This window comes from Phocoena phocoena, chromosome 2 (genome assembly GCF_963924675.1).
Source record: "Phocoena phocoena chromosome 2, mPhoPho1.1, whole genome shotgun sequence".
NCBI lineage: Eukaryota > Metazoa > Chordata > Mammalia > Artiodactyla > Phocoenidae > Phocoena > Phocoena phocoena.
The window spans coordinates 37,630,411-37,644,120 of NC_089220.1; the positions used below are offsets into that span (position 1 = coordinate 37,630,411).

The 13,710-nt window shown below is 39.9% G+C and overlaps 1 protein-coding gene across 2 annotated transcripts in view; it reads left to right on the top strand.

Annotated features, from left to right (window-relative positions):
• Positions 1-13,710, top strand: part of PPP2R5E (protein phosphatase 2 regulatory subunit B'epsilon) — a 149,045-nt gene that overhangs the window by 100,866 nt on the left and 34,469 nt on the right. For both annotated transcript variants that reach the window (XM_065871587.1, XM_065871588.1), the window contains one exon: positions 9,634-9,735. In XM_065871587.1, the coding sequence (XP_065727659.1) occupies positions 9,634-9,735 (102 nt within the window). The remainder of the gene's footprint in view (positions 1-9,633; positions 9,736-13,710) is intronic.

Genomic DNA, 13,710 nt, shown 5'->3' on the forward strand with positions numbered 1-13,710 from the left:
AGGATTTTTGCATCTATGTTCATCAGTGATATTGGCCTGTAGTTTTCTTTTTCTGTGACATGTTTGTCTGGTTTTGGTGTCAGGGTGATAGTGGCCTCATAGAATGAGTTTGGGAGTGTTCCTCCCTCTGCTATATTTTGGAAGAGTTTGGAAGGATAGGTGTTAGCTCTTCTCTAAATGTTTGATAGAATTTGCCTGTGAAGCCATCTGGTCCTGGGCTTCTGTTTGTTGGAAGATTTTTAATCACAGTCTCAATTTCAGGGCTTGTGATTGGTCTGTTTATATTTTCTATTTCTTCCTGGCTCAGTCTTGGGATGTTGTGCTTTTTTAAGGATTTGTCCATATCTTCCAGGTTGTCCATTTTATTGGCATAGAGTTGCTTGTAGTAATCTCTCATGATCCTTTGTATTTCTGCAGTGTCAGTTGTTACTTCTCCTTTTTCATTTCTCATTCTATTGATTTGAGTCTTCTCTCTCTTTTTCTTGATGAGTCTGGCTAATGGTTTATCAATTTTGTTTATCTTCTCAAAGAACCAGCTTTTAGGTTTACTGAACCTTGCCGTCATTTCCTTCATTTCTTTTTCATTTATTTCTGATCTGATCTTTATGATTTCTTTCCTTCTGCTAACTTTGGGGTTTTTTTGTTCTTTCTCCAATTGCTTTAGGTGTAAGGTTAGGTTTTTTATTTGAGATGTGTCCTGTTTCTTAAGGTAGGATTGTATTGCTATAAACTTCCCTCTTAGAACTGCTTTTGCTGCATCCCATAGGTTTTGGGTCGTTTTGTTTTCATTGTCATTTGTTTCTAGGTATTTTTTGATTTCCTCTTTGATTTCTTCAGTGATCTCTTGGTTATTAAGTAGTGTGTTGTTTAGCCTCCATGTGTTTGTATTTCTTACAGACTTTTTTCTGTAATTGATACCTTGTCTCATAGCATTGTGGTCAGAAAAGATACGATTTCAATTTTCTTAAATTTACCAAGGCTTGATTTGTGACCCAAGATATGATCTATCCTGGAGAATGTTCCATGAACACTTGAGAAGAAAGTGTATTCTGTTGTTTTTGGATGGAATGTCCTATAAATATCAATTAAGTCCATCTTGTTTAATGTATCATTTAAAGCTTGTGTTTCCTTATTTATTTTCATTTTGGATGATCTGTCCATTGGTGAAAGTGGGGTGTTAAGGTCCCCTACTATGATTGTGTTACTGTCGATTTCCCCTTTTATGGCTGTTAGCATTTGCCTTATGTATGGAGGTGCTCCTTTGTTAGGTGCATAAATATTTACAGTTGTTATATCTTCTTGGATTGATCCCTTGATCATTATATAGTGTCCTTCTTTGTCTATTGTAAGAGTCTTTGTTTTAAAGTCTATTTTGTCGGATATGAGAATTACTACTCCAGTTTTCTTTTGATTTCCATTTGCATGGAATATCTTTTTCCATCCCCTCACTTTCACTCTGTATGTGTCCCTAGGTCTGAAGTGGGTCTCTTGTAGACAGCATATATATGGGTCTTGTTTTTGTATCCATTCAGCCAGTCTGTGTCTTTTGGTTGGAGCATTTATCCATTTACATTCAAGGTAGTTATTGATATGTATGTTCCTATTACCATTTTCTTAATTGTTTTGGGTTTGTTATTGTAGGTCTTTTCCTTCTCTTGTGTTTCCTGCCTAGAGAAGTTCCTTTAGCACTTGTAACGCTGGTGTGGTGCTGCTGAATTTTCTTAGCTTTTGCTTGTCTGTAAAACTTTTAATTCCTCCGTTGAATCTGAATGAGATCTTTGCTAGGTAGAGTAATGTTGGTTGTAGGTTTTTCCATTTCATCACTTTAAATATGTCCTGCCACTCCCTTCTGGCTTGCAGAGTTTCTGCTGAAAGATCAGCTGTTAACCTTACGGGGATTCCCTTGTATGTTATTTGCTGTTTTTCCCTTGCTGCTTTTAATATTTGTTCTTTGTATTTAATTTTTGATAGTTTGATTAATATGTGTCTTGGTGTGTTTCTCCTTGGATTTATCCTGTATGGGGTTCTCTGTGCTTCCTGGACTTGATTAACTATTTCCTTTCCCAAAGTAGGGAAGTTTTCAACTGTAATCTCTTGAAGTATTTTCTCCGTCCCTTTCTTTTTCTCCTCTTCTTCTAGGACCCCTATATTTCGAATGTTGGTGTGTTTAATGTTGTTCCACAAGTCTCTGAGACTGTCCTCAATTCTTTTCATTCTTTTTTCTTTATTCTGCTCTGCAGTAGTTATTTCCACTATTTTGTCTTCCAGGTCACTTATCTGTTCTTCTGCCTCAGTTATTCTGCTATTGATTCCTTCTCAAGAATTTTTAGTTTAATTTATTGTGTTGTTCATCATTGTTTGTTTGCTCTTTACTTCTTCTAGGTCCTTGTTAAATGTTTCTTGTATTTTCTCCATTCTCTTTCCAAGAGTTTGAGTCATCTGTACTTTCGCTACTCTGAATTGTTTTTCAGGTAGACTGCCTGTTTCCTCTTCATTTGTTTGGTCTGGTGGGTTTTTGCCTTGCTCCTTCATCTGCTGTGTGTTTCTCTGTCTTGTCATTTTGCTTAACTTACTGTGTTTGGTGTCTCCTTTGCACAGGCTGCAGGTTCATAGTTCCTGTTGTTTTTGGTGTCTGCCCCCAGTGGCTTGTGTAGGCTTCCTGGTGGAGGTGACTAGTGCCTGTGTTCTAGTGGATCAGGCTAGATCTTGTCTTTCTGCTGGGCAGGACTGCCTCCGGTGGTGTGTTTTGGGGGTGTCTGTGACATTATTATGATTTTAGGCAGCCTCTCCGCTTATGGTTGGGGTTGTGTTCCTGTCTTGCTAGTTGTTTGGCATAGGGTGTCCAGCACTGTAGCTTGCTGGTCATTGAGTGGAGCTGGGTTGTAGTGTTGAGATGGAAATCTCTGGGGAGTTTTCACCGTTTGATATTACATGGAGCCGGGATGTCTCTTGCGGACCAATGTCCTGGGTTCGGCTCTCTCACCTCAGAGGCACAGGCCTCACACCCAGCTGGAGCACCAAGATCCTGTCAGCACACGGCTCGGAAATAAAGGGATAGAGAAAGCAAGAAAAAAATAATAAAATAAAGTTATTAAAATAAAAAATAATTATTAAAAATAAAAAAATTTAAAGTAATAAAAAAAGAAAAAAAAAAAGAAAGAAGAGAGAAGCCAAAACAAATCCACCAATGATAGGAAGCACTAAAAACTGTACTAAAAACAAAAACAAAAAAAATGGACAGACAGAACCCTAGGACAAATGTTAAAAGCAAAGCTATACAGACAAAATCACACAAAGAAGCATACACATACACACTCACAAAAAAGAGAAAAAGGGATAAAAATATATATATACCATTCCTCCCAAAGTCCACCTCCTCAATTTGGGATGATTCGTTGTCTATTCAGGTATTCCACAGATGCAGGGAACATCGAGTTGATTGTGGAGATTTAATCTGCTGCTCCTGAGGCTTCTGGGAGAGATTTCCTTTTCTCTTCTTTGTTCTCACAGCTCCCAGGGGCTCAGCTTTGGATTTGGCCCCACCTCTGCGTGTAGGTCACCTGAGGGCATCTGTTCTTCCCTCAGACAGGACGAGGTTAAAGGACAGCTGGTTTGGGGGCTCTGGTTCTCTCAGCCCCGGGGGAAGGAGGGGTACGGATGCCAGGTGAGCCTGCGGTGGCAGAGGATGGCATGACGTTGCAACAGCCTGAGGCGCGCCATGTGTTCTCCCGGGGAAGTTATCCTTGGATCACGGGACACTGGCAGTGGCGGGCTACACAGGCTCGCAGGAGGGGAGGTGTGGATAGTGACCTGTGCTTCCACACAGGCTTCTTGGTGGTAGCAGCAGCAGCCTTAGCATCTCCCGCCCGGCTCTGGGGTCCGCGCTGATAGCCGCGGCTCTCACCCGTCTCTGGAGCTCCTTTAAGCGGCGTTCTTAATCCCCTCTCCTCGCACACCCTGAAACAGTGGTCTCTCGCCTCTTAGGCAGGTCCAGACTTTTCCCGGACTCCCTCCCTGCTGGCTGTGGCGCACTAGCCCTCTTCAGGCTGTGTTCACGCAGCCAACCCCCACCCTCCCCGGCGGGTGAGCAGACAAGCCTCTCGGGCTGGTGAGTGCCAATCGGCACCGATCATCTGTGCGGGAATCTCTCCGCTTTGCTCTCCGCACCCCTGTTGCTGCGCTTTCCTCCGTGGCTCTGAAGCTTCCCCCTCCGTCTCTGCCAGTGAAGGGGCTTCATAGTGTGTGAAAACTTTTCCTCTTTCACAACTCCCTCCCACTGGTGCAGGTCCCGTCCCTAATCTCTTGTCACTGTCTTTTCTTTTTTCTTTTGCCCTACCCCGGTACGTAGGGACTTTCTTGCCTTTTGGGAGGTCTGAGGTCTTCTTCCAGTGTTCAGTAGGTGTTCTGTAGGAGTTATTCCACATGTAGATGTATTTCTGATGTATTTGTGGGGAGGAAGGTGATCTCCACGTCTTACTCTTCTGCCATCTTGAAGGTCTCCCTCACATGTTTCTTTCTGAATTATGGTTTTCTCTGGGTATATGCCCAGTAGTGGGATTGCTGGGTCATATGGTAGTTCTATTTTTAGTTTTTTAAAATTTATTTATTTATGTATTTATTTATTTTTGGCTGTGTTGGGTCTTCGTTTCTGTGCAAGGGCTTTCTCTAGTTGGGGCAAGCGGGGGCCACTCTTCATTGCGGTGCGCGGGCCGCTCCCTATCGCGGCTTCTCTTGTTGTGGAGCACAGGCTCCAGACGCGCAGGCTCAGTAGTTGTGGCTCACGGGCCCAGCTGCTCTGTGGCATGTGGGATCCTCCCAGACCAGGGCTCGAACCCATGTCCCCTGCATTGGCAGGCAGATTCTCAACCACTGCACCACCAGGGAAGCCCTATTTTTAGTTTCTTAAGAAATCTCCATACTGTTGTACATAGTGGCTATACCAATTTACATTGCCACCAACAGTGTAGGAGGGTTCCCTTTTCACCACACCCTCTCCAGCATTTATCGTTAATAGATTTTTTGATGGTGGCCATTCTGAGTGTTGTGAGATGATATCTCATTGTAGGTTTGATTTGCATTTCTCTAATGATTAGTGATGTTGAGCATCTTTGCATGTGTTTGTTGGCACTCTGTGTATCTTCTTTGGAGAAATGTCTATTTAGGTCTTCTGCCCTTTTTCGATTGGGTTGTTTCTTTTATTTATTTTTGATAATTTGTGTTTGAAGGAATAAAATAGAAGGCTTAGGGCTCCAGCCTCATATATTTAAATATATTAATAGAGATAGTTTGTGACTTTATAAATACCTGGATGCATTTTCTTCTAGCTATTTAGACTCTTTACAATACTGCTGTGTGGTGAGGAGTGATGCTGGTGGTTACTTGTAGTCATGATACATTTTCATAGCACGTAACTAGCATTACCTATTTAATAATGTTAGCTACTTAATAATCCATTTAAAACCTGGGCTATAAATCAGAAGTGGCTGCCATCATAAAGGAAGATTTAATAGATGCAAATTTATTATTTTGTACCGTGGTTTTTAACCATTTTTAGATCTTGGAAGTCTTTTGAAAATCTTGTGAAGTCAACTGGATCTTTTCCCCAATTGGGCTCACACATACAAAGTGTTGCAGAAAATTCAGGAGATTTAGAGGATTCCCCTCTCCCCCGCCCCTTTCCCCCAGCCCATTCAAGGATGACCCAATTTTAAACTCATGATTTTGGAGCTCAAATGTATACTTAAAGTGGTCCAGTCATTCAGTCCTTCAACCATTCATTCATGAGCTAGACTCTAGGCATTGTGAGCGGCACTAATTTTTAACTCTCCTGACGGTAATAATCTTGTTCAAATTCAAGAGCGCATTTTCATCTTGAAATTAAAAGCATAACTCACATACTGCATGTCGATACCTTATGCTTTTTATGGATTTAGGACTAATTTGGTGTGTCCCAAGAGGATAAACAGCAACTACTGAGTTTTATCCATATTTCTCTTGCTTTAATACAGCTTTTCTTAATTTCCCTTTAGTTATCCATTTTCATTCTTATCTTTGTAATTAGTCACACCGTTATAGTCACATCATCTTTCCCCCTAAATCTTTATTTCTGACATTTCTTTGTGCTTCAATATAGCAATCATCTTCAGTGCTACACAGTGTTCTACTAAATAGATGTACGTCTCTAATGTTGGACATAAAGGTTATTTCCAGTTTTACACTCTTTGGAGAATGTTGCAAATGACTGCTTTAAGTAGTTTTTTCAGTCTTAGATTAGTTTCTTAGGATAGATTCTCAAGGATGAGAGCAATGGTTCATTCATTCATGACATTTTTTTTTTTTTTTTCATTCCTGACATTTTTATTAAGCACCTGTTATGTGCTAGGCAGGGTCAAAGGCCTGGCCTTTTCCATGACACTTGATTTGCTTTGACATTCTTTCCATTTGTGATAGGGAACTACTTAACCAGTTGAGTTGACTATTAATTGTCCAGCCTAATAGATCCTTGCTTCCTCATTACTCATGGTGAATGTTTAGTAGTACACTAAATGTTTAGAAGGATACGAAAGCGTTGTAAGGAAGGCAGATCTGAAGATATGGCAGTGTGTGGCTAAGTGAGATGTACATGCCTTTAGAACTATTTGCTGTTTGGATTATTTACACAATTCAACATTCTTTTGATGTGATGATAATTGAGAGATGAAGCTTTGACCAAAAGAGAGGTTTAGAACACTGTGCAGAGTTAAACATCTTAGGTTAGATAATCACTAAATCACTCAAAAATTTAAATTTGGTTAAAGGAAAACCAAAACATACAGTTTTATTATATATCCAAACCTTTATTTTTTGAACATTTATTGGATGCCGCATATGTGCCAAGAAAACAAATGTGAATATGACATTGCATATTCCTAATTAGTGGGAAGAGGCATATATGTAAACAAATACTTGCTGCAGCCCATGATGGGCACCATAAGAGTGTTAATGTGTCAGAGAGTTCAGAGGAACAGAAGTTTGTGTCCTTTTACCCAGATTTTTTTTTTTTTTTTGCGGTACGCGGGCCTCTCACTGTTGTGGCCTCTCCTGTTGCGGAGCACAGGCTCCGGACGCGCAGGCTCAGCGGCCATGGCTCACGGGCCCAGCCGCTCCGCGGCATGTGGGATCTTCCCGGATCAGGGCACGATTTTTGCTCTTTTGATTACAGTATGACTGGCTGGTTGAAGAGAAGTCATTGGTTGATGATTATTTGAAAAGTCATCAGTTTCTTTGTAAACATAATTTTTAATAATCATTGGAAGGAACCAAAGTAAAATAATATAAATGTGCATGCTGTAATTAGCCATAGCAAAAATGTTCTAATATGATAATTTTTTTTTTCAGTCATCTAAGCTAAAGGAGAGCAAAAGAGGTAGTCTGCCCACTTTTCTAGAACACTATAGTGGAGCCTGACAGCCTGGGTTCAGTCATAGCTGCTGGTTACTAATGGTTACCTCAGATCTCCACATCCATGCTTCTAGTTCCTCAGCGGTAAATTGGGGAATGACAGTACCCACTTCAGTGCTGCTCTGTGCTCATCTTAGTCCACCTCAGAACAACATTTGCTGCTGTTGTCCTCTTTTTCCTTCTTAAGACACTCTTCTCTCCTAGCTCCTAAGACCCCCCCTACTCTACTGTTTTCTTCTCCTACCTCCTACTCCTTTTCATTTGCCTATTTTGGCCTTTTTTTTTTTTTTTCCTGTCTGGTTTCTAAATGTTGGATGCCTCAGGGTCCTTTCCCTTCTTTCTATTCATTCCTTTCCAAGGAGATCCCTTAGTCCCATGGCTTAAAATGTCATCTGCACGCTGTTGAGTCCCTGTATGTCTCCAGTCCTGACCTGTCCAGCTCTGAGGTACAGATTCATGTGTCTGATTGGCTCCTGGATATTGCTCCTTTAACATATTTCTAACTGGATCTCTGGATCTCCCCACCAAGGCAAGGAAACAAAGAAAACTTCCCTTTCCCAGTCATCTCCATCTTTGGTAAATGACCTTATATCTGTGACTCATCCTTGAATCTTTCCTTTCGTTCACCCCATACATCCAAGCCAGCAGCAAATACTACCTCCAGAATATATTTTGAATCATTCTATTTCTGTCTTCTCTGCTAGCCATCATCATGTCTTGCCACTTCCACAGACTTCTAACTTGTCCCCTTCCTGTCTGTTCTATACATAGCTGCCAGAGTGATTTTTTTTTTTAAAGTAAAAATCAAACCATGTCACTTCCCTGTTTAGATCCACTGGTGTCTTCCCATTGAGCTTAGAATAAAATCAAATCTTCTTTCCAGAGCTTACACATCTGGGTTTAATTTCCATATCTAGAAAATAGGGATAATCATGACTTTACCTAGAATATGAACTCCTGGAAGGCACAGATTTTTCTCTGCTTTGTTCATTGCTATTGTCCCAGTGCCCAGAACAGTGTGTGCACATAATGGGCACTTAATAATTATTTGTTGAATGAGTAAACACATTCAGATTATATGGGCCTCCAGAAGCCTTTCTTTTTCCCTCTTTCAGAGCAACATATCATAGCTTCGTATTTTCTACTTTATACAGAAAGTCCAGCAAAGGCTTCTGGTGCAATCTCTCCCCACCATGCCTCCTTTTTTTTTTCCTGGCCCACAGTGGCGGCTTGCAGGATCTTAGTTCCCCAACCAGGGATTGAACCCGGGCCCTCCTCAGTGAAAGCTCAGAGTCCTAACCACTGGACCGCCAGGGAATTCCCTCCCCACCCCTGTTTTATTTTTTAGATCTGAGGATACATTTGGGTCATTAGGAGAGGATAGATAAGTAATAGAACAAGAAACAGAATAGAAATTGGAAGGAACCCTGGGTAGGTTACTGCAAAATAGTAGCAACAGCATTTTAAAAATAAGCATTTTACTATAGAAATCTTGGAATATATGCAGAAATAGTAGAATAGTGTAATGAATCCTCGTCTCTTCATAGCCCAGTTTCAACAGTTATCAACTCATGGCCATTCTTTGAGCATCCAGGATTTAATCTGGAAATTTCCCATGGTAAAGAAATACCTGGTCTGTAGAAATTTGTATTACAGATGTATCTTACCCTGGGCATTGTTACTATTTTGTAAACCAACTGAGAACAGATTAGGTATGATTTTAAGAACTTCAGTTTCTGAAATATCTTTTCTGATTTGCTTTTTGTAGATGCCTGAAATTTTACTATTAGTATAACTAAATTTGCAAATCATGAATAAGCCTGAGAAGGGAAATACATGAAGCCCATTAACAGTTATTTATATTTTAGTGTAAACTGATTAATTAGGAGCATGCTTGACTGATAAGTAACGAAGCACAAGCTTTGATAGGAGGCATAAGATCACAGGGACCTGGGTGGGGGAGGCCTTATAAGGACTCCAAGTACTGGTCAAGAGGGTGCTGCTCTGCTATTTTCCATCTTTTCCTGGAGGTGGTTCTGGCCTCAAAGCCTATAGAAAGAGTTCTCCTTCCAGTCTGGTGGTGTTCCTGTCATCTGTCGTCTGGGTTCCCTTCTGCTGGCTGCAAAGACCTTGTGTAAGGCTGCTGAGGAGGTGATTCCATTCCAGCTAACTCTGCCGCTTGTTTATTTTTAGGTGTCTTGCAATATATTCAGAACTCTCCCTCCTAGTGACAGCAATGAATTTGATCCAGAAGAAGATGAACCTACCCTTGAGGCATCGTGGCCACACTTACAGGTACTTTGAACTACTATTTGTTATAAAAGAAAGATCCATTAACTCATTAGCTGATTAGCATGGGAATTCCTTGAAGGCCTTATTCACCAAGAAATCAAATTAGAGTACATTACTGGAAAGCTAGAGAATGCTTTTTATGTTTCTTACTGTTGATAATTAGGATGCCAAAAGAATAAAATAATAAGCATTATAATGCTTTAGGGTGGGCCCTCCTGGGTTGCATGCTCAGCCAGCTGTTTTTATTAGAGCTTCTGTGTGATCCTTCCTGCTGGAGGCTCAAACAAGAACAGCTATTTTCACATTAATATTAGTTAGATGTGATTAGGTCACAGAGTATGTACCTCACTTTCAGCAGTTAGGTACCCGGGGGACTTTGAATGCCTGTCTTCAAGATAACCACGAATGTGTTTCTTTAGCCTGGAAGGGCAAGATCAAATTGCAATAGCTATTTCACAGTGTTGTAAGGAAGAGCAATAGCTGAGAAAAATCTTGTGCAAAGGCCGATTTTGCACTCTTGCACTGAGAAGGCCATGTTTTCCAGTCATCCTCATGTGCCAGGACAGATTAGGACCCACCCCTGCATCTCCTTTCCCAGCACCAGGCCCATGTATCGTCTTTACTTATCCATACCAGACCTCTTCCATCCTCCTTTCCTGGCTGCCTTCTTTCAAGGCCAGCATTTCTCAAATGAGTAGAACAAGGAAATGTGAGTGTCATGGACCTCAAAGCCATTTTTCCATTCAGTTAGAATGTCCTCAGAGGCTGGGTGACAGCTAGTGAGGAGGGAAGGGATGGTAGAGAAGGAATATGACCTTGTCCATTTTCACCCTAAGGCAGAAGTCACTGCATCTTTGTAGAAGTGTGCTCACAGTTACTAGTTGACTTTCTGAAGGGCAGAAAACTATGCAGCAGGGAGATAAGGCCTAGAGATATTCTAAGGGTTTATTTTTTCCCCCACTTCAGAATTATTGACATAAATTTGCAGCTTTCCCTGTCCTGCTTTGGAAGCTCAAGGTTGCTGCAGATATACATGTAATGCTCTTTCCCCTAGTTATGTGGAGAGCTTTCAGGGGCTGTGTTTTCTCAACTCTTACCTAGGCATGTAATACATATGTATTCCTGCTACCAATGCCAAAATACAGAGTAAATTAGTTAAAACATTGGAGTTGATTTACTATCTTAGATGCTTGATTTTTTAAATAAGGTGCCAGACATACTATCTGTAATCTAAGAAATTTGCAAAACTACTTGTGCTTTTCATGGTGTATCCCAGATTATGACAAAAGACCCAAAAAGAAAACAAAAAATGGAATTACTGTTTTGAATGGATGGACTTTTTGTCATGTCTTATTCTTGATGCTTGGCACCAGTTCAGAGAAGTGCAGTATAGTCTGGAAGAAATTTAAAAAACAAAGCAAACAAAAAAGATACTTTTCTCAGAAAAGTCCTGCATCTTGTGGTTGAAAAGACAGGGAAGGAGATGTCTTCAAAGCTTCAACTTGTTGTCTTGTCTACATCCTGAAGAAGAGGGAGTAGAGCAGTCTTGCCATTTGCAGGAGCTTTTTGAATACTCTAAATCATGATCGCCATAGATATAAATTTCTCCTAAAGTATGATAAACTTTATCATACTCAATACTTAACTCAGTATTTCAGTTAATCCTTGCTAAGCTTAATGACTATAAAATATGGGTCTAAATTAATTTCTAAAGCAGAATTCTGCCACCAAAAATCTTGAGCTTACACTGTGTCTTTACTACAGGAACATTAACCATTAGTTCATCTGCAATGCTTATAACCAAAGCAACAGTGAGGAGTGATGCTGAGACCTGTACCCTTAATGGATCTGAAGTCACAAACTGTGTTCCAAAACAGGCTGGTTCCATCTGTGTTGACATCTTGTTTCAGCCTGTAGTCCTCTCTCCCCTTCTTTAGCTCAGGGGGAAACATGACATAGGCTGGATCAGGTAAAGAAGCCTGTAAGAGAAAAGAATGAATATATGTATATGTATAACAATCACTTTGCTGTACACCTGAAACTAACATAACATTATAAATCAACTATACTCCAATAAAATTAAATTAATTGAAAAAAAAAGAAATCTACTCTTAAAATTCACAAATAAACCTTCATTCATAGCAAAGGCCAAGTCAGAAGGCACTATCTTTTGCTTTATGGAAGTATTTGTACTGGCTCCTGACTTGTCTCACGAATTCTGTGTTTTCTTTGTATATTCTGACTCCACAAATCAGTCACCTTTCCATTTTCACTAATAAGTGGTTTTAGTACTGGCAAGAGCCCTCGTTGAATGTTTAAGAAAACTTCTTTTCTGTTCGTGATAGGTCGTTCATGTCGTGGTGACCCATCACTAAATTCAACATTTTACTTTATGATTGATCCAACAATCGATTTTTCCAGACCCAAACAGCACTTTCTTCAGCCTTTTCACTTTTTCTTAACTCCAGCATTAGCAGTGTGCTGCTGATTCTGGCCCACATTTTGCAAGGAAGCACGGTGTTTATTACCAAATCTCTGACAATAGTAGAGAACAACAAAATCACATTATGGTTGTTGCGTGGTTGGCTAGGCTCCTTGCCTCACTGTCTGCTCCTGCACACTCTGATTTTAACTGTGGCTCGTATAGAATTACTCATTACAACAAATCATGGATCTTTGAGGATATTTAAAAATAAGAAAAAGTATTAAATCTACAAATTTTTAGTTCACATATGTCAAAAGATCTACTGTATGTGTGTCATTTGATCTTTTCTATTATCTGTGTTGGTATCTTTTAAACTGGTATCCCATGGTTACCATGGTTATTTTTTGCGTATTTTTTGAAATTGGGTCTGTTTTTCTAGTAGAATGCGATTTTGTAGGACTTAGCCATTTACAATTAAGGGATTGTTTTTAATGCTTTACACTGGAGACTGAAAAACCAGAATACTAAAGTCTTTTTACTCATGTTCCTTGAAGAATTCACTTATGTGACCTTGAAAAGTAATTTATCCTCTGCAGTCCCTAGTCTTTCCCTTTAGAAACTCAAGGGAGATTTTTGATTCTGAGGTAAAATCTGTCTCTTAAAGTAGAGAACATTTATGCTTATTTATTAATATGTCTGAAGTGTTTCCATCAAATTTTTAAAACCATAACTGCTTTCAAGGGACTAGAGGCGAGAGGACATTTTGCCAATCCTACTGGAAAGCCCTGCTTGCCCACAAGTCAGGCCTGGAAGATGAGAATCTCTCCACTTTGTAGGAATCAAAAGAGAGATGAAACCCCTGTTTATGGGTTATTTGAGCAAGGCTGATGTTCTGTTTGTAAAACCAAGAGTTGAAAGATTAGTTTATTGGAAAAAGAACAATCCTTCTAGGGGGTGTTTGAACTCAGGCATTATTATGACTAGAAGTACAACTTGGCAATGTTCAGATCACTGGGAAAGAAGTTTCTTCCGAATTCAGAGAGAAAAGCATAGTTTTATAAAGAAGTAAAATCCTAATGTGAATACCTAATATTAAGTGTTAGAGTCTGAAGTCACAAGGTCACTGTGTGACACATTTAGGTTAGTGGTATCTGTAAACCCTTAGGGGGGACCTGAGACCTAATTGTCAGTGGCCTGCAAGGTCAAAAGTAGTTTTATAATAATACTGTATTATTTGCTCCTTTCACTGTGTTGACATTTGCACTAATATTTGTAAAAGCAGTGGTGGTTGAAATTGCTGTTGTGTTAGCACAAATGAGGCAGTTGTGCCCAACTGGTCTAGTAGTCATATGCTTCACTGCCATGCACTTACAATTAAAAAAAAAAAAGCCAATTTCAATCAAGAATGTCCTTGAAGAAGCAGCAAAAATTATTAATTTTATTAAATCTTAACCTTTGAGTACACATTAAAGATAATATTCTTCATGATGAAATGGGAAGTATGCATAAAGCACATCTGCTGCATGCTGCATAGTTGTCTTGTGCTAAAACAT